This window comes from Scomber japonicus, chromosome 4 (assembly GCF_027409825.1).
Source record: "Scomber japonicus isolate fScoJap1 chromosome 4, fScoJap1.pri, whole genome shotgun sequence".
In the NCBI taxonomy this organism is placed as follows: Eukaryota; Metazoa; Chordata; class Actinopteri; order Scombriformes; family Scombridae; genus Scomber; species Scomber japonicus.
Window position 1 is genome coordinate 9,845,644 of NC_070581.1, and position 21,045 is coordinate 9,866,688.

The 21,045-nt window shown below is 38.6% G+C and overlaps 1 protein-coding gene across 1 annotated transcript in view; it reads left to right on the forward strand.

Moving 5' to 3' along the window:
• tafa5l (TAFA chemokine like family member 5, like) overlaps positions 1–14,361 on the forward strand; it is a 48,202-nt gene extending 33,841 nt beyond the window's left edge. Inside the window, exon 4 of the mRNA XM_053317357.1 lies at positions 14,338–14,361. Within this exon, the coding sequence (XP_053173332.1) occupies positions 14,338–14,361 (24 nt within the window). The remainder of the gene's footprint in view (positions 1–14,337) is intronic.
• Positions 14,362–21,045: the final 6,684 nt, after the last annotated feature.

Here is a 21,045-nt window from a genome sequence, read left to right on the forward strand (position 1 = left end):
TTTTTTTTTGCCAAATGGAGAGATGCAAAATGAACAGCATACGCACAGAGGTACACACACACACACACACACACACACACACACACACACACACACACACACACATAGCGTGACCCAGTAGGTCAGAGAGGTTTGCATCATGGTTTTTAGCATTTTCTTTTTTTTCTGCTCTAGTGGGCCTCCAGCTATGATTGATTTTCTTTTATTCTCGTGTCATGCACACGAAGTGCCCAACCCTCATGGGTTTAAAGACACCAAAAAGTACAGTTGCAGCGGCCAAACATTTAATTTCATTTCAAAATTACAGATTATTATGCAGCTTGGTCTTGCTTGGTTCTCTCCCAAGTTTGGCAAATAAAATCTGCTACAAAAAAGTTAAACTCAAGTTTTTCATAATCATCCAGCCAAAACAAATAAACATAAATGGAGGAAATCTTACTAAAAAGTACATCCCTTACATCATCGTAGACAGGACTACCAAAAAATGAACCTCATTCTCAGTTCCATTTAGCACACATAACAAATTCCTTCTGAGAAGTGGCATTAAACCTGTAAGAATTATGAAGCAATATACACGTTAATATTTTTTTATTTCCAATGAGTGAGTGGATTGTAACGTAACTTTAAAAACGCAGCCCACCCCGGCTCGAATCCCGGCCGGAGGTCCTTTGCTGCATGCCACACCCCCCCCCTGTCTACTGTTAAATAAAGGCATCTGTGCCGAAAAAGTCTTAAAAAAAACCAAAAAAAAACGAGACCTTCACTGACCTTCACCTTCAGTTATCTAACTATCTATGTAAAGGATTTTACCACAAAAATCAACAGGATGTGACATTTGCCTCTCTCCTGCTAATGTCAGCATCTACCACAACAAAAATTGTGCTATACTTCTAGAAACATCCTTCAGATATTAGCTCTCCAGCTAATGAGATGGCTAGCTGCCTCCATTGGCCACCGCACATTTCACAGCATACTCCATAGCACACACACAGCCAAACATTACATTATTTTCTCAACAAAGGAGCAGAAAACAAGCTCCAGAATGATAGCAGAACATTGTTTAAACATTTTTCTATTGGTAGTCCAAAGATGGTAATAAGCACACATTTCAAAACAGAATCGCAGATTGCGGATCAACAGCTTGTTGCTCGCCAGCCACAGCTGATTGCTTCCTGGTCACAGGTGATTTCTCTCCAGCCACAGCCCGTTGATCCCTGCCCACAGTCCGTTGATCCCTGCCCACAGCCCGTTGATCCCTGCCCACAGCCCGTTCATCGCTGCCCACAGCCCGTTCATCGCTGGCCACAGCTCGTTGATCCCCAGTCACAGCTCATTGCTCCCTGGCCACAGTCCGTGGATCCCTGGCCACAGCACATTTTTCCTGGCCACAGCTTGTTGATCCTCAGTCACATTGTGTTGCTCCCCAACCACAGCTCACTGAGCCTACCCGTGTTTAGTAAACAATAGGTTGAAAAAAAAGTGGCGGTTTGCAGGTCGGGTCAGGTCGGCCAGGTTTGGGTGGTTAATTAATTCATATTTGGGTGGTGTGGATTTACTCGCATTGGCTAGCGGCCACAGTGCAGCAGAAGCCTCTGTGTGTATTTGTATGTGAGTGTGTGCACATACAACCAGGTGCAGAAGGGGCTGACAGCCTGGCAGCGAAAGGTGCAAAACACAAAGTTAAAGATCTTTCATGGTATTATGAGAAGTGTAATTGAGGAAAAAGCCATCACCTGCAAGAGTTTCGTGCTGCAACAGGATTCTGACTGCATCTCACATTATGGCCACTTGTGTCACTAATGTGAAGGAATGTCTGATTCTGATAGAACCTTTAAATTATATTCACATAATGTTTTACACTGTAGCTATTTTTTGATAGACAATATGTTCATAATTTTCGTACCATATACTATCAACAGATCATTTTTCTTTATCCATGAGGAACATTTTACCCCTACTCCTGAATATCACAAAGAAACCTTGTCAGGAAGATGAATGACAAATTCTTCAAATAAAATAAGAATTTCAAATCATTAGCTCAGCGGTTACCATGCCAAATGCCCCAATTACATGTGGTTTTAGTGAGTCTCTGATCAGACATCTTAAGAAATCTATTCCAAGACCAAAACATTTGATATCTGCTGCGCGCCTGATGTTTGAAGGTTCTCATCCCACATCAAGTAAATTTATGGACTCCCAAAAAAAGATTGAATAGCCATCTGATGCACAGTGTTGCACCTTGTATGTTCACAGAAACCCCAAACACTAGAAGCATAGTCAGACACAGGAGTCACACATGAAATATAAAGTATGGAAACCCAGATTACCACAGATTGCCACATTGTTTAACTTGTTAAGTATAGATCTCAGTGCTGGCTGAAATACCACACTGACAGCTTATATAAATGTTGTTCTTGCACATCATCAAGCCAAGATATTTACACTTATCAAAATAACTGAACTTTTCTCCAGTAATTTTTGTCTAAAATTATTTTATTTATTATTTGTATTGTTTTATTATTTGTGTTTTGTCCTCATTGATCACTAGTCTCCATTTCCAGCACCATTTCACAACAATATTCAGAATTATTTCCAGGGTTTGCGTGTTGTTTCAAGTAAGACTACATCATCTGCATATAATAATACACCAATCTGATCATCAATTTTAACTCCTAAGCTAAAAGCTCTAATTTGAACGGTTATATTGTTAACATTAATGTGAAACAATCTTGGAGAGAAAACATTTGCTTGCCTGACACCAAATTCTTTGGAAAATCATCCAGTTGTGTTTTTATGAACCTGAACACGGGGGACAGTGTGCTTGATAAAGAGACTTAATGGCATAACAAAACTTCCCATTGAAACTAGAATTTAACAACCTATATTGAAGAAGTTCCCTATTAATCCGCACAAATACCTTCTTGAAGTCGATAAAACAAATAAACTATTCTCCTTAATTCTTGCATGTATAATGGAAGTGACTGCATATAGTATATGATCAATACACGCTCTGACTTTTCTAAATCAATTTTGCTCCTCCACAAGGAAACCTGCTCTCTCAAGGTGGTCTACAATTTAAAAGTGAGGAATGCAATTTACACACAGCTAATAAGACGTATGCCCCTATAGCTGAGTGGAGTTAGTGGAGATGTAGGAATAGGTTTAATAACACTTCTTTGGAGATTTCGTCTATTCCAGTAGCTTTTTTCAGGTTGCATTTATCTTTAAAACATTTTTTACCTTTTCTATAGAAAACCCATTACAGTTATTTACATCAGCATTCATTTCACTTTCCATGACTTCTTTTAAACTATTTTTTTCCTTAAAAAAACCCACTTCCTCAAATGAATTGTTGCAGCCAGAAAATCAGTCATTTTCCCATTCTTGTAATACAACCCCTAAAGCAAAGTTACCCTCACCATTCTCTAGTTTCCTCCATGGGATTTTTCCCAAGACATTCTTGGATCTATTCTATTCATTATATCCCAGAATTGTAGTGATGATGAGTTTGTAAGTAATAAATATGCAATTACCTCTATTAAAATTGCTTTTCACACCTTTTGTCAAATTTGGTTTGCTTTTCCTTAAATTCTATCATCAGCTCTTCCCTCAGGTTTTTCTTCTTGCATCTAAGAACTCTTTTTTTATCTGCTGTCTTTAAATTGTCCCACAAAGTCTAAAACCTTTAAGAGTATTACATTTCCTCTTAACGAATTTATTCAATGCTGCATAGACATGGTTACACAATCTATTATACAAAGCATCCAAATCCCTTTGGCTATTTTAATACATCCCAATTACCAATAAAGTCCAGCTAAATGGTGTTACATTGGCTAGAGGACCAAAATGAATGAGGGAGTTGTTTGTAGTACAGTTTTCCTATACTGTAAATGTGAATCCTCATTAACAAAACATGGTCTTACTTGAACCTTTAACATCAGTAAAGAATGGTCAGGTAATGTATATCTATCACCCAGTAAAGAGAAGCCCTCACTCCCTAATCCCTGGAACACAGAACCCAACACAATTATTTAAGCCTTCATGTGGAACAATTATATCATTAACAACTGCTTTTTAACTGAAACTGAAGAGAGGTTATCCTTGCCTAAAGGATACCATCTACCACTGAGCACACAACATTGTACACCTCTCAAAAACTCAATTAATATTTCCCCATAGTTATTAAATATTGGTGTCTTAATAAACTTACAAATCACACAAATCACTTATACAATTGTGAAGAGTACTAATACAACTATTGAAACACCCACATTGGCCCTGTTCACACCTGGCAGTAAAATGGGTAATCTGATGTGTGCATGCACTTAAGACGCATTGAGGACACATTGAGATTGGATTGCTGAGACCGCATTCAGATGTGCACATGGCCACATTCTTTTAGCAGTGTGTACACAAACGTGTCTTTGGCCACAATGAAGGACTACTAACTGCGAAAGTGCATACTCATTCATGCACCATCAGCATCATATTAAAGTGCAAAACAACAAAGGAGCTGAAGGCCAGAGCAGAGAGTATTAAGTTATCAGTGTAAGCCTTTAAGTCATTGCGTTTTAAATGCTTCAAATGTTTAATTAAGTGAGATATTATCAGGGTTATGGTCAAGTAGTATTCTATTTCTGAGTTCACAGTTCCAGGCAGTCCAACCACTTATGGTCCAATGCACTAATGTGAGATTGTCAACATTCGACACAGTAGATTTGTCAGCATTTACGGGTTGGGCAGTTACCAATCCGTTCTCCAGATTCTCTCCCTTCAGCCCACGGCTCCTTGTGCTATGGCTGGCACTGTTCGCTGGCTCCAGCTGATCACGCCTCAACAGTCTCCCACTACCAGTCAGGAAATACTCCATTCCAAAAGGGAGTTCATTGAGAAGAGTTCTAAAGTTTAAGCTGATCGTCTTCTCTCTGTGTGACTTGGCAGGATGAATGAAAATGTGACCAAATCTTTCATTATCCCTTAAAATCTGCTTAAGATGCAGCACATCCACTTTATCCTGCTGGGTTCAAAGTTCCACCTTGATTACACCTGGCCTCCATCCTCTTAGCCTTATCCGTTTCACATAACGATCTTAACGATCTCCAGCATAGCATCATAATGTAACCCTTGAAGAATTCGCTCTCTCCAAAGGGATTTCCCTTCCAACAAACTGAAGGTCCACAATAATGTTAGACACGTAGAATAGAATAGAATAGAATAATCTTTATTGTCATTTCACAAGACAATGAAATTCTGTTGGAGCAGTCCTCCAGCTGCCCAGGATTATACATATAAATATAAAGATAAAAATATAAGTAAATATGAAGTAAGACTGGAATTTGAAAGCCGGGCACTTTGCTTCATCCAGTTTTCCCTCCATTTCATCCATTCAAGTAGAAAGATATTCAATATTCAAATCAAGGTAATCTTGAATTTGCCTTACTTATTGTCCATCTCAGCCTTCAGCTCCCCACAGTTTTCAGAAGAATCAGAATCAGTTTTATTATTATTTCCATAATACGCAATACTCAGCATGCATGGGAGCAAAATGCCATTGTCAACAAGTTGCTCAAGACGTTTCACTTCACAGCCCAAAGGTTTTTTGATGGAGGTATGCACCTCATGTGATTTAGGTGAGATACTTTGTGATTTGAGAGTCATAAACTCATAACGATGCAGCCTGATTTCTGCCAGCGCTCATGTTGCTGTTTTAAACTTGTTTCTTCTCCTTTTGCTTTGTTTCACCTTTATCACTCATATTGTAAATAAGACACAGCACAATTATTCAATATTAACTTGATTAACTTTTTCCTCCAAGGTTATGAACAACTTCCTCCAATACAAGGCACAATCTTAGTCATTTTCATTGCTATGTGCTCTTTGTTTCAGTGCCAGCCAAGGCAAAAAGCTACTGTAGTGGAGTGTGTCTGTTATCCAGCCAGTGTTACTGTAAACATGAAGATGTCATAGCCAGTTAGCGCAACACGCTTTTTGAAAGAAGGCCATGTAACACACAACCTTGATTTGTATGAGAAAAAGAACTAAAAGGTGTCTTAATGAGGAATACAGAAGAGAATAACAGGTGTTTGAATAGAAAGCACTACAAATATGATGTACAAGGGCAAAGCAAAGATGAAAATGGGATTTATGGCACTGCATCAATGTAAATATCCCTGTCCAGTTATGAAGGAGTTATAAAAGTCTCACCTCTTATGAAAAAGGTGAGAAAATTACATGGTGCGGTTCAACGGTGTCGTTATGTAACGCTTCCTCCCATCTCAGTTTTAAAGACTTCAATGTTTAATACAAATGACCAGGCAGCCAAGTAGTCATGTGTCGCCATGGTCACGGCTGTGCTGGCAACCCATCTGACCAGAGACAGACTTCTAATGAGCTCGCTTCTCAAAGGAAGAGCAAAACACTCGCAGGCGCTTTCACAAACACAACTGCCTGTGTGCTGCTTTTAAATGAAATGTTGATTAGTCGGTTGGAGGTTGGAAAGATGTGGTGGAGATGACAGATTCTGGTTGGATTGGTATCATTACTGGAAAAGGATGGAAAAGGATGTCGTGTCCAAGTAAGAATAAACAGAAAGCAATAGGATTTTTCAAATTGAGTCTCAGGTGCACTGCCAAACATGTCTTGTCAAAACAACTATATTGTGGCAACATCGTTTCTCTTCTCCTTCAACTGCAATTCAGCATATTTCTACATTTTCTTTGATTTCATGTCATTTCCTTTTTACCTGTGAGTTATTTCAGGCTACAACAGAGGCATGTGGCATTATCTCAAGTTTTTCTTGTTATCAAAAAATCCCACAAAGACACTAAAACCAACAATGAGTTGATCCTCCTAACAAGTATAGTATATACAGCTGAAGCCTGAAATCATCTAGCCTTTTTCTTGCTAATCTTTTATTTAATAGGACATATTTCATCCTCCAGATGTACAGAATTTTAAAAAAGCTTCCAAAATCACAAGGCAGCTGCAACTCTCAAGTTTAGAGACAAATAAGTCTACTACATCTAGTCAACATCTGCACAGATTTCCTGAAGAGAACAACACTCAATTCAAGATTGAAAAATAAAATAAAATAAATTATAATCACACACATGAAGGAGAAAATGATACTACGTTGTAACATGACATATACAGATTTGTCTGTATATCTAGAACAAAATTTAGCATCCTGTCCACGTTTAGATAAATCTATAAATCTACCAATCTTCACAACTGAAAATGCTCCAAATGTGAAAGAAGGGAAGTCAAAATATTGTAAAAAAAGAATTAAATGTGTATGTCAGAACTCTTTCACATTGCCTCATCTGCTTGTCTCTAACTTGCTGCTGTTGCACCACCAGTGCAGACCAAATACATTAGTCAACCAGAAAGTAGAGGTGCCTTTGCTCTACTGATTTATTATCTCAAGAGCTGCTCAAACAATGTTTGCACAGTATGTTATATTTAAACCTCTAATCTGCATGTTGTGATTCATACGCTCCACACATATGTGCTGTGATATAGACTTTTGCCAGCAGATCTATGTATTACAACGGCATTGGAAACAACCTGTGAGCTCTGTGCTAATGACAAAAGATGATCCTCTAGTTTTCAAAAACAAGCAGATTCAGATGAAAATCCTGAATGTTGCAGGTGTTGATAGGTCACATAGCACTTCTGATTTTACCAAGTCTTTATCCAAATAGCTCTATCCACTGAGAATAAAAAGCATGTTCGTTGGTATTGATTGCACAAGATCAATTGATCAAGGTCAAATTGTTTCAAAATTGATTGTTTTTGCTTGCAGGTGATATGCCAGTCCTTCCTATTGTCTGGGTTAAAGTCAGGTTTAGGCTTAAAAGACACCCAGTTAGTGTTAGGGAAAGATCATGGTTTGGGTTAAAACAGTAAAATGCCCAATGCGATGGTAAAAAAATGTCCGGTTAGTGGTCTGGCAATAAATTCCCAATTCATTCCAATAGAGCAGAGTACTATCAGCATAGAAGACCAGTCCGAACAAACAGCCTGTAGACCACTGGCACGGAATCTTGTTCTGCACCAATTGTCTGTAAATTATTGTGCTGGTTGTGTAGCTGTAGCCAGTGCCTAAAATTGAATTTTCAAGAGGTACTTCAGTGCTCTTTTAGCTTTCACTTTAATTTGCCAATAACATTAGTGTGACTTTGCACTTAACTTTTACATAATTTGACTGTATTAGTATGTGTTTATGCTTTTGTTCTTGTAATACTCTTGCATTTGTCTCAGAGCTGACTTCTGAACCTCTCACATAAAGACTATTCTCACTGGGGCACCATCTTTAGATAAAGGTGGTCTATGATGGTGAAATCACCTTCATTAGTAGCCACATCGCTGTGATCAGCAGTATTCGTTTAGCCTATATAAGATGCATAATGAGAGAAGTAGGTTGTAACTCCTTGTACGGAAGGATACAGTACAGCTAAATGTGCCCTGAGTATAAGGATGTTATAAATGGTCTTGTTTCTAATACAGCAGGAAAGCGTTAGCGAGGAAATCAAGACTGGAGGTCATTAGATAAATGTTTGCATCTTCAAAATGCATTGAAAAACCAGGCCAGAGCATTTTCAAATATTAGATATGTGCTGATAACTACTGATGCTGGAAGTGTAAGAGCGAGCTTGGCACATATTTGCACATGGTCCACTCATTCTGGCGTAAACTCTCAGAGATATTGAGGAATTGGTTAGACTGCACTCTACCTCCAGCTGCCTCTACACCCACGGTTTTACCTCCTTGCCAACAAGACAGTGATACCTGATATAACGAATAACAACTTATTGGTCCCACAGCTGCAAGACTCAAATACTGCAAAATTGGAAGAACCCTAGGTGTATCACTAAAAAAGGAATGTGCTGATGAAATGAGCAAGATTTCATCATATGAACACATGTAGGGAAGAATTAATAGTGGTGGTGGTAGGGGATAGAGACATCAGAGAAATGGGTTCAATTTTGAATGCATGCTAAAATGAACTCACAATAGAATGTAAGTTGATTAATTAATGAGAATAGATTTTTAATATCCACGGTTTTATTTTGTAAGTTGTCATTTTTATTTGATCTAAACAGGGACAGTGTGCAATAAAACATTAACTTTGTATAAAACAAGGAGGGATGCATTGTACAGGCTTTTAGCAAGTTGCTATTTTCCACTCAGAGTCCCTGGGCAGGTAGATGGAACATATAATAAATTAAAATAAATAACAGAATGTAAAAATTATATATACACACATTCTCACATCGTATCCCATCTCACACACACACACACACACAGAGACACTCTTGCACAGTATATGTGATAGGATGACCGTCTTATGTCCTGTGTAAATGTCCTATATCTGCTCTATGATAGGCTACACTGCCCCAAAATTAAATAAATAATTGAATTATATTAAAAAATAAATTGATATGCATGCTGTATAGCGTGTCCTTTAATGCTCTGCTGGCTTTCAGACTCATTTGCAGTTGAAATTATTAAATTCTGTGCACCAGCAAGTAAATTCTAACAATCGTGCACAACTAACAGAATCTATCTGTCTTGGGTTGAAAGAAGCAGAGATTTGCTTTTACTATTTTTTTATTTTTATTTTGCAGCAGCAGCAGCAGCAGCGTGTATAGTACCAAGAGAGATGCAAATCAGCAATAAACTGAATTTACTATTTTTAATTCATTGATAATCTGATGTTTATAGGCACCACCATCCTTTCATTGATAGTGACATCAGACAACAGAACAATTCAGCTTTTATGTTAGAGATTTCATTGGCTTACCTCCAGGATTTCATATACATTCCTGTTTGTAAGCTGACAGTCCTCCTGTCATATTGTATCAGACATCCTCTGCCTGAATCTTCAGGGATAACATACTATAGCCAGCCTGCTTTGCCTTGGGATGTACATTTATAAGATGACTGACGTTCAAACAACACACTTGTCCCTGCTGAACATACACGTATAGCACATAGAGGTTACGCTCGATAAGCAAATATACCCTTTATTTCTGTTTCATTTACACATCTTCTATTTATCAAGCGGAAAAGAAAAATGTACTCCTTGGGTTTCTCCTCATCTGTTTGTCGTATGCTGTGCCATGATCATCAGTCTTGTGTAGATAGTGTGTGGAGCGATGCAGAAAATATATTGAAATAGGGTAGATTGATAGAGATATTCAGAGAAGAAACCACTTTTCCATTCCCTTTTTCATTTGTGTTGTCACAGGTGTTGTGTTGTGGAACATACAGTATATACTGCGGAGAGCACCGTGATTTCATTTCCAGTATCTAATGTTTCATTTGTGTTCACTCACAGAGCCTAGAAAAGCAACGCATTATGTTTTTTGTTTTTATTTCCTCTGGTCCTGCCATCATCTATTAAAATGGTTATTTTTCCAGTTTGCCTTCACTGGGCATGTGTCACCCCTCCAACCCCCTCTCCTCTCTGTCAAAGATCCGGACTGACTGTGGTCCCTTCTCCTGTCACTTTCAGCACACTTTACCCCGCTCCCCTATTTGAAGTTCTGTCATTGCCAGGCTTTGAACTGCCATTTGTGTTTTACCCTGCACACTGCTTGTCTCCAGAGCTTCGTCTGGTGTGAAATTGTCAAAGCCATAGGCCACATTTCAACACAGGGTTTTTATAATACATAATGCAGTGAGCCTGTCTATGGACTGGACACATTGAGGCATGCTCAGCAACATCGTATTTCAAAGCTCTGATGCTTTTTGTGCCCTTTGGATCTTTTGTTTATGCATTTTTAATAAATTGTTCAGTGCTACCAGTGATGCAGACACCCATAATCTATAGTTTTTGTCCAAGATAAGATGCAAAACTGACCCTGAATACTTTACCCCCAGACCTGTTTCCAGTGATAGAAGGCAACTTCAAAAGATTACTCAAATACTACACTTAGGCAGCACAAAGTACAGTTTTGAGTTGCTTGTACATTTTACGCTACTTATGCAACATTACATTTTATAGGGGCAATGTCATATATCTCCTCAGTTAGAACTAATTACTTATGATATATGATGCTTTGCTACACTGAGCAGCATCTAAATACTTATACTTATAATAACCTCCATCTTAACCAGCAACAATAATGAAATGTTGCTCACATCATGACATGTATAATGAATATTTGTATTTTCGATATTTAATTACAGTTTGCTGATAAAACTCAAGGACAACACCGGTTTTCTATGTTAAGAAAAAGTCAGTTTACCAGTTTGCAACCCGTGGTGCTTTATCTTAAACATTTAAACGTGTTTGTCCCTCCATACCAGGCATCCACTGCTTTCCATTAATTCCTTCACTATATGAAAATCAATACTCTTGAAACCTGCTTGACATGTGTTATCCATCACATCAAACATTGTGTCTGCATTCAATTTTTGTCAGTTACATTATTATTGTGAGATACAGTGGTGTACTGATGCCTTTTTAAATTAACCTGCACATAAACTGAATTGTTACACAAAGGTAATCTGCATAAATTAAAATAGACTTGATGTTCACTGCAGTGATTGCACAAGCCAGTTTCAAGAGCCTGCTTATTGATATTCATACAGTGCAGAGATTAATGGAAATTAATGTTAGCTAGGAAAAACACATCATAAAGTCCACATGGTTTTTAGTTAAAACTGCACTAATGAATATTTTATTTAAATGGATTGAATGGCTGTGTGTAATGTGAAAAGGGTCAATAGTAGTGACAGGCTCATAGATTTTGCCGTTTCTCTGAGCTATCTGGAGTCTTTCAGTCTCTTTGAGTTAATTGTTTTGGTTTTCAGGCCTGCAAACTCTGTTCCCATTACATTTCTTTCCAGCAGCAGCAAGTGCTTTTTTTAAGACCCGCTTTAAGCTACTTGTAGAGCCCAAAACAGAGCAAAAAGGAGAGGGAGTGTTGACTCTAAACTAATCTCTGATATAGTCCCTAATTTTCATGCAGGATATTTACCTGTAATTGAATATTCATACATTTTACTCAAGTAATCATCTTGCACCATGGCCCGTTCCTGTATGACATCATCGATGGACAAAAGATGCAGGTTTTTTTAAGTAGCTGCAGCCAGATGCTTCGTAGATAATGTTGTTTTCTGTCCTGTGAGACAGCTTTGTGTCTCTGCTTTTGTTCATCAGGCTCATAGACTCGACATGAAGCCTCCACTCAGGATCGTCAGTGGGCTTTGCTGTTGCTGTGCTTGTTAGCCTAATAACAACAGCAGCAATGCCAGTGCCTGGTAATGACCAGAACCTCAATAAGTTCCCAGTATATGTCCTGTGCAGGAATCCACTTGTTAGGAGAGACCCAGGGGAAGGATTTTCAGTTACCACAGTGATGGCACAGCGCTGTCTCTATAATGGCTGGGTGGGGTACTGGTGCGTATTTGCCACCAAATATGCAGTCTGTGCTTTGTTTCCCCTCGAGCACTGAACAAACAAGCTGTCTGCTGTACCTGCAGTGGCGTTACCTTGTAGCTATACAAAGATTCCTGGGCTGAGGATTTTATTTGTGTTATATGAGGCATATACTGTATCTTAAAAATACTTTGATGCTAAAATATGCTGTGTTGTTGATAAGGAAGGAAGTTAATTGAATCTCTTAATATTTTTGCCAATCTCTGCTGGCACTTACTCAAAGATTCCGGCTGTGCACCTTATTTGAACTGTGAAACTTTATCATTTATGCACAGTGCTCAATGTTTGCAAGTGATGATGAAACAAGGGCACCTCAAGCTCAGTGACGAGGTCCAAATGTTTCAATTTCACCGCAACATAAGCAATTAGCAAAGCGCTTAGTAGTGTGCTCCCTGCTTTCTTTCTCTCTCTTGAGCCTTATCTGCAAATCTCCCTCATCCCTCGTGCCAGCGGGAGATGAATATGTCTTCGATGTCCTTGGATTCCTGTCTTGTAAACATCATAGGCAGTGAGCACTGTTTACCGGTGTGCATGGCAGGCAAACAGCCGGCTCCGTCTCTTGCACAGTTGGTCCTGTGGGGCCGAACTCACCTTGTTACCCTTTTAATTAGTAGGAGCAGTTAATAGTGCCGGCCGCTTCTGCCGCCTCAGCACTCTGCTCTGACTTCAAGAATCCCTCCGATCAATAGCTAAGAGTTGGACTGAGACAGGGGAACGAGGGAGAGGAGGGGTTACCAGAGCAACTCAGGTACATTCATGATGATTTTTTAGATAGAAATCAAACAACACAGTATTTTCTTTGAAGGAACCTTTGGGGTCTGTATATCAATAACAATCCCCTCTCTTTTTTACTTGTACATTTGAAGGGATAACAAGGTCTTGAGCTTTTTTATGCTCATACCACTCCCTCAGATTCTTCTCTTACACATTTCCTCTCCTTCGAAAATGAGTGTAATCAAAAAAGCTAAGGGTTTGCTCCGCAGATTCTATTGTACCCTTATAAGCTTTCAACGGCTCGCCCTCTGTGCTCATTTCTTTTCTTGTTTTGATTTAAAGATGCAGTGGAAGTACTTAGCATTTAGATGACATGCTGCTGGAGAGGTGTGATGGATCAGCGCCTTTTCAGAGGACTGAATTTCTTCGACAGCGCCAGGGCCAGTCGGTCGGCCGGTCGGACAGACAGATCGCAGAACGACAGGCTGGCCGGGCAGCGGAATACCAAGTCTGCCTCGCTGCTGCAGAAAGCCTGGCACAGCCGAGAGGAGAGCAGCGGCTGTTGGGAATGCCAACGCTCTGCCCAGACTGCCGTCTCGCCTTGGCTCCTCTGATTGGCTAAACACCCCATTAGCTTCCTGATTATGATTAGCCGAGTCATTATCTACACAAAAGTGGCTCATTCACCAATATTAAGAAGGCTAGGGAGCTGTTTTCAAGGGGAAAACAGTGTGTTTTCATGTGATCTCCTAAAGATGAATGTAGTAGGCAAGAAGTTGTTGCTCACAGAGAATCAAAGTGGAACACTGTTTATCACCCGGCCCTACAGCTGACATGATAAAAATGTTCTATCTGTGTAATACCGTTGATGGAAGAAAGGAAAGGTCTTTTCATTCTTTAATGTGGATGATGAGGTGGCCATTAGTCGCTCATATTTTCTGGTTGAGGAGAGAAGCGGTGTCCTCAGAGTGCATAAAAACTAGGAGAGAACAAAATAACCTTCCGCTTCCATCGTCCCGCCTTAGATATAATTTGAAGACATGCCATCTGTGCTTTTAAACGGACATATGCTGCTCTGCGTCCAAGGCCAACTGAGAGAAAGTTGAATAAAATGTTAGTGAAAGCTGGCCCTCTGTTCCACCGATGTTGACCTTCTCCTTTTTTTTCTCCAGCCTTTGCCCAAGGAGCCGTCGTAGGATGCAGCGGAGAATGGCAAGTATGTGAGTTTTTAATGATGTGTTTTATTCTAATTCGCATGCTGAAGTGTATAACCCTGGTTCACTTCACTTTGACACCTAAGAAAATAAAACAATTCAAATGCTACATCTAGTGGAAAGCAAGGGAAACTTGATGAACAGCAGAAGCTCTACCTCTTCCAAGGTGTTTAAAGGCTCAGAGCTAGAATGAATCAGCCATTAGTGTCTAGACATTGTGTTTTCTCCAATACTGCACTTACTTCTGAGCTTAAATGAAGGTCATCCAGGGCTTGGAGAAGACACAATGGAATCCTACATTTTCCAAGATGCAAAGTCACTTTGATGTATCTGTAAGCAACAGTAAAAGGAAAATCAAAGAGAGTTAGTGAAAGTTTTGAAATGCAAAAGGATGGAAACTAAAAAGCCTCACTATGGTAACATCAAAGTCAGAGGCTACTTCTTGTGTCCAAGTTTTCTTTTAGAACAAAGGTAGAAACTGATATATATGGAAGGATATGTGTGGCAAAGGTGTTAAACAAAACAAAAATGCTACCTTTAAAAAAAAAAAAAAAGAAAAAAAAAAGAAATCATTACCTTCATGCCATAGTAACAGATTCCTTTGATTTGCCTGCCTGCCTCACATTCCTCCCAGTCGATATGCGCTTATTAAAAGTCGGTGGATAAACTAGACTCACGAGCAGTTCAGTTCAACTCTGCCAGCAGGTTAAGCTCACTTCCACAAACATATTTCTTCACCCTAAAAAAAACAAGGAAATCTACAAGAGATTTAGCTGAATTCCTCTCCTGAGAACATGACCAAGTATCTGTGAAGCTTTATATTCTGCAAAACCACAGGCATTTGGAATCTGCATGCTTGTGTCTCCTAGCCAATATTCTAAGATTGATTTTCCCTCTTCCACCGAGAAAACAAAATGAATCACGCACAATTACCAAGGACAGGGAGAAAAGGGGAATTGGGGGCGTCATAAATATTTATTTGCCAGCGCTGGGAATTTGTGCAATTCTGTGTGGATTTGCCAACTCATATTTAAGTGTCTGAATGATTTATATGGGCAGTGCTGGGTGTCACATTTGTCCACTGTCACCCTGAATCATTTATGTATTAACATTTATGTATTTATCCATATAACATATTCATGGCAAAGTTCTATTATCATTCAAATGGGTTTCTTGATCAAATGATTGGCTAAATTAAGTCGTTAACTGCAGAATTTCAGCGGAGGTAATATTTATTCCAAATGGAAAGGGAAATATTAGAGTCTACACTTATAGACCTAATTTCTTAACAGAATTATTCATAAAAGTTGTTTTGTCAAAGACATGACATTTTGTGAAGGAGGAGCTAGAAGAGTCGTTAAATAAATCCCTTTTCAGACATTAGCATACGTAACATTGCTGGTTTCATAATGGCTTTTTATCATTCAGACATAAATGTTACACCATGGCATTAGTCAGAAATGAGCCATATTTGCCACCTGCTGTTGGAAAAGTAGCCAGGAGAGAGTTACCACGGAACAAAAGTGTTTTGTGTTGTCTCGCAGGCTCCGTCGCTGATTTAAAAACCCATTTTGCTGTTGAAGCCTTAATCAATGACCATCATTAACGTGAGGGATGCTTAACACCTTCTAACAGTGAAGCCCCTCGTGACATTTCTCATTAATTTCATCATTTATTAGACAGAGGAATCTACTTTCTGACTGCGCGATAGCAAAGGACGAGATATTCATTTGGGACTCTCATTTAGTTCTTAATTTGCTTGCATGCTGTCTGTTAAGTGTTTTGTTGGATATTTATAATTTCTTCTTCCATGTGGATTTTTTTTTTTAGCCCACACTGTGAAGGGAGAAGGCATTTTTATAGACTAATCTGACGTGGCTAGAGCTTAAAATTGGCACATTTACTGTGTATTTTCTTGATGCATAAGAAATCATTAAGCGGTTTATTAAATTTGATATGTTGCTCTCTAAAAGACATTTGTTTGTGCTGCTGTAGTCCTAATGTTAATGTGACAACATTCAATTCAGATATGTGCTTTTGACAGTAAAGTGACCAGTTGTTTGAAAGAAGCTAATCTCTTTGTGATTTTTTATTGTATCCATGTCTTTTTCTTCCATTCCTCCACAGGTTCATTGACATCCATGCTACAAAAGGAACTGGGGCCAATCACTACACCAGAACATTGTGTCCATCTACCAATGAGGCTCCCAAATTCTACACCAGACCTCCAATAAAAAAAAAAAAAAAAAAATTAAAAATAACCCAGAGCATCTCCAATCACCGCAGTGAAAGGCTCTCGGCTCTTTACTTGGTCCAGATACTTCTGAGAACTCTGAGAAGTCTCAAGTGAGCAGCATATTGAATCTTCACCACAGCCAAATTTACGGACACATCATAGAACAAAATCCCTGGGAGGAACAGTTATCAACAGAGCAGTGGAATATTCATTATAATACATTCTTTCTTTAGCCACCGTCATGTCTGTAGGGGACAGCTCCTTGAAGATTTTTTCATACCTTTGTGGCTTGATTTAGACTTGTCAGAAGGTCTTTCAAAAGTCAGCCCCTTCATCTTCTTTACTATCGCTGCTGTGAAGCCGTCCAGGGTCATAGCAAAGTTTCTTTAATGACAGCTCGCTGCTAAAGAGTCATGACTTAACTGAGATTCAGCCAGGCCATATCGTTCATTGGATTGTAGCCTTTAACACTCTCTCTCATTTGGCTGGGTGAAACTTTACAAGGCCGTAGCCTCCAAAATCTCTGCATACACACAAAAAGGACATTGTGAAATAGCATTAAAATCTACTGGAATGTCACAGAAGAGGAGACGAAAGAAATGAACTGACTGTCTTTACTCATTGAATGAAGGTCACAATGGTGAAACGTGGACATTTTGGATGACTTAGCTTGTAACTTATGTTTTTTTTTTAATGTGGTGCCAACATAGACTAGAAGTAGTTTTTGTCAATGAACCTCACATATCATGTACACACCATCGGGAGCATTAAGCAGATGTGGACCCCCGGCTCATTTTAGTGGTCGAAACTGTGTGTGCGCGTGTGTTTGTGTGTGCATGTTTGCATTTGCTCTATGTCCATGTGCGAATACGTGTGTGTGCTTGTGTGTGTGCGTGTGCGTGTGTGTGTGTGTGTGTGTGTGAGTATGTGTGTGTGTGTGTGCACATCCAGAGGTACACTGTGAAGTAAGTCATGCTCAATACATTATTCATACTATTGTATATTTTTGGGACACGCCCAGATCATCTGGTAAAAAGAAGCATTTGTGATTTTACAGATGTTTGATCTCATTTGAATCTTCACAAATGAATTTTCTGAGTTAGCCTTTTCTTTTCTTTATGGTCTTTTCTTTAGTACATAGAGATATTTATATTGGGGGAAAATATTATTGAAACTGGGGGAAGATCTACAATATGTCGCATAAATTAAATTCTGTAATTAAAATCAATTAATGTGTGATTAAATGTATTTCAGAATTCTTGTCTAAATTGTCTATATTTTGATACAAAATGTTTTGCCCAGCTGGAAGTGCTATTTGTTGAATTCAGATGCTGAATATATTTGAAATTACATATACAATATTAATATTCTTAATTGAATATACATATATACTGTACATATTCAAATAATGTATTTTATGTTCTTTGGGTCTTATTCCAAGAAGTTAGAGGAGTACTTAAAGAAAAGGAGGAGCACAAGAGAAATCCTAGTATATAAGATGTGGACACAATAACACGTACACCAGTAAGTCATTTCAAAAACACAAAAAGCATCTGCTACAATAAAACATAATCCAAATGCCACAACATGCAAGCTACAGTCTGCAAGATGAATCAACATCTCTCTTAAGCAGTCTCGAAAAAATAGGCTCCACAGTGGTGTTTCTTGTAATGCGATTGCATTGAATTGAATTATGTTGCGCAGGTGTTCTTGTTAATATGTCAACACCCTGTTTTTTTCTTTTTTGTACTAAAAAGTCCTGTACATCTTCATCTTAATGTATGCATTTGAGGATATAAAGTGAGTATCTGCTCCCGGGAGCTGCGGAGTGTGAATTTGGTATGTGTGTGTGTGTCTGTGTGTGTGTGTGTGTGTGTTTTCCAGGTCAACAGTGATCTCTGTTGTGAGAAAATACCAATTTCCACTTGATCCCGTACCTTTGATTTCATGCTGCCTTTATTCGTCGCTTCTTTGGTTTGCGCTCACCATAAATAAATTGTCCCTTTGATTTGAATCACTGACATTGCAGGAACTGCTACTGCACTTTCCCTCTAGCAAACAGTGGCAAAGAAGATCAGATTGTATTCAAACATAAAGAAGAACAGAAACAATCATAACTGGACCAAAAGATTCTGTTTGGCTTGTTAAGTGGTCGACATCTCAAAAATGGTAAAATAGGTATAGGCATTCGATGTCCTGTTTTGTGGTGCAGTGATGTAGGGGTATTATCTAGGGCCCCAAGCTGAGGGTGTGTCCTTAAATTGTTTGTGACTATAAATGCCTTTTGTGGTCCTCAAATATCTTTATATAAATATTTTATACTGCTCTTGTTTTGAAAAAGGCTTTGGTTTGAAAACTACAAAACTACAAGCCAATTATTTCCCAAACATGACACAGCAACTGCATCTAAGACAAACTGAAACAATAAAAAAAAGTTCATCTTGTGCATACTGAAACAAAATTGGGTAATACTTTCTGTAAAGCCTGTGTATATGATGTATTATAATGTAAACTACTGCATAATGAGTAGAAACAGCTGCATATTACATTACAGGAGTTTCCATAAACCTAAGCAAATGTATTTGTCATAACTGCACAGAGCATTTATTGGGTGCTACATCAGAACCATGCAATTATCTGAAAATTATGTCCTAAATATTTGTATATAATGTAATGTACTAAATATTTAAATAGCACATGAAGTGGTGCAGATTTCTGAACCTTATTAATACACTACACACTGAACAACTAGTCACTTACAGCTGAATGACCCTGCAAATCCTGCAAGAATACCTATTGTTATAATATTTATAGTTTCCCCTTTTTGGTTGATTTATTCTAAATTTATTGATTTACTGTCACCTGTCTCCCTCAGGAGACAAAAGACATCACCGGTGACTGATGTCACATGTTTAAAAAATATCCTTATTGGAACAACTGGTGGCGACTGGGTCTGAAGAGCTAAGATTAGTATCTATCAACACCAGCTGATCACAGACCCAGTTCACCTTGGTTCCATCAGTCCTTATGGTTAAATCATATTCATCAAGGTAAAGCTTTATTTTACATATCCACAAATTCCTAATCCTTTCTAAGAAATGTCCTGGAAAAACAATATTTGGCAGGTAATTTGGCAGTAATCACTGGGAACATAGAGAATGTTCAATAGGTACACTTTTAATTCATTAATCCTTATTCATTTCTAAGCTAGCATAATCATGAGTCAATATCAGTTCATTAGTCAGAACACAGCAGGTCAGCTGAACATACAGAAATCAGCAAAATGTCTACAATAAAGCTTACAATTCAACTAACTAAACTCTAATATCTGTATCACAACTTTGTCTCTATTTTCCCTGTATTTAACTATATATTTAATTATTAGTCTTTATTTGACGTGACCATTATTGACAGAGAGTGTTCTTATGCTTGCCGTACTGTCTTCATGACTGGCAGTAATAAAAACAGGTGCTATTTCCTGTAAAAAAGGTCCAAATCTAGTAAACAGTATCAATATGAACATTATGTGCTCCATTTGACTGTAGAAACTTTGAGATATTTCTGTGATTTGTGTGCCAGTATTCCCACTCAACACCCACCCAGTTAGACTTGCTCTTTCAGCGAGGCCCTGCTGTTGCCTTCTTCCATTTTGAATGTCTGCCTCGCTGTCTCAGGGTTTCGAATGTGGGCTGCTGTCAGGATCAACAAATGCTACGTCAGTGGTGTCCTGCCCCTGCCATCTATGGTGCAGTACGGTATGTTCGCTTTTTTTCTAGTGTAACAACACTCTCTGTGTATCCTGGTTTCAGGAGGAATCGTGGTACTCCAAAGATCGTATAATCTTTCATGCAAAATATGTTTATTAAGCATGAGTTATACTTTGACCTAATTATTTGAATATTCTTGTAATGCCTAATTCTGGGGAAAATGTGGTTTCACTGTTAGACTTCTGCTAAAAACCCAGTCACTGATGATGAATAAAAGAATGTGTGGATATGTATTTGAGTTATGGATGGAGATACAGTAAGTGCCGATGATGGAATAACAGTGGAGTGGGAACAGAAGAGGGGGGAAAAGTCATCATGTCTGTATGAGAGCTTTATTTCTGAGCTATTCACCTGTTATCAAGTAGCTTCTGTTTGAGTTAATGTCAAACCCAGAGATTGTCAACCATGATGTAAAATAATAACAGCTGACACTCGACAGGTTCTGGCCTTACAGGCTGTTTTCTGTTTTCAAAAAAGTAATTGTGTATGCTCTAGTGGGATATATTTTCCCTCTTCAATAAAACCTTCAGGTGCAGGATTGACAAATGTTTCAGCACCGGTGGCCTTCACCATTGTATTTATGTTTTGCCACTGAGTTCTCTGTGTCCACAATAGATTCCTGGCCAAACCTAATGAGACACAAACACCCCCCCGAGGCAATGA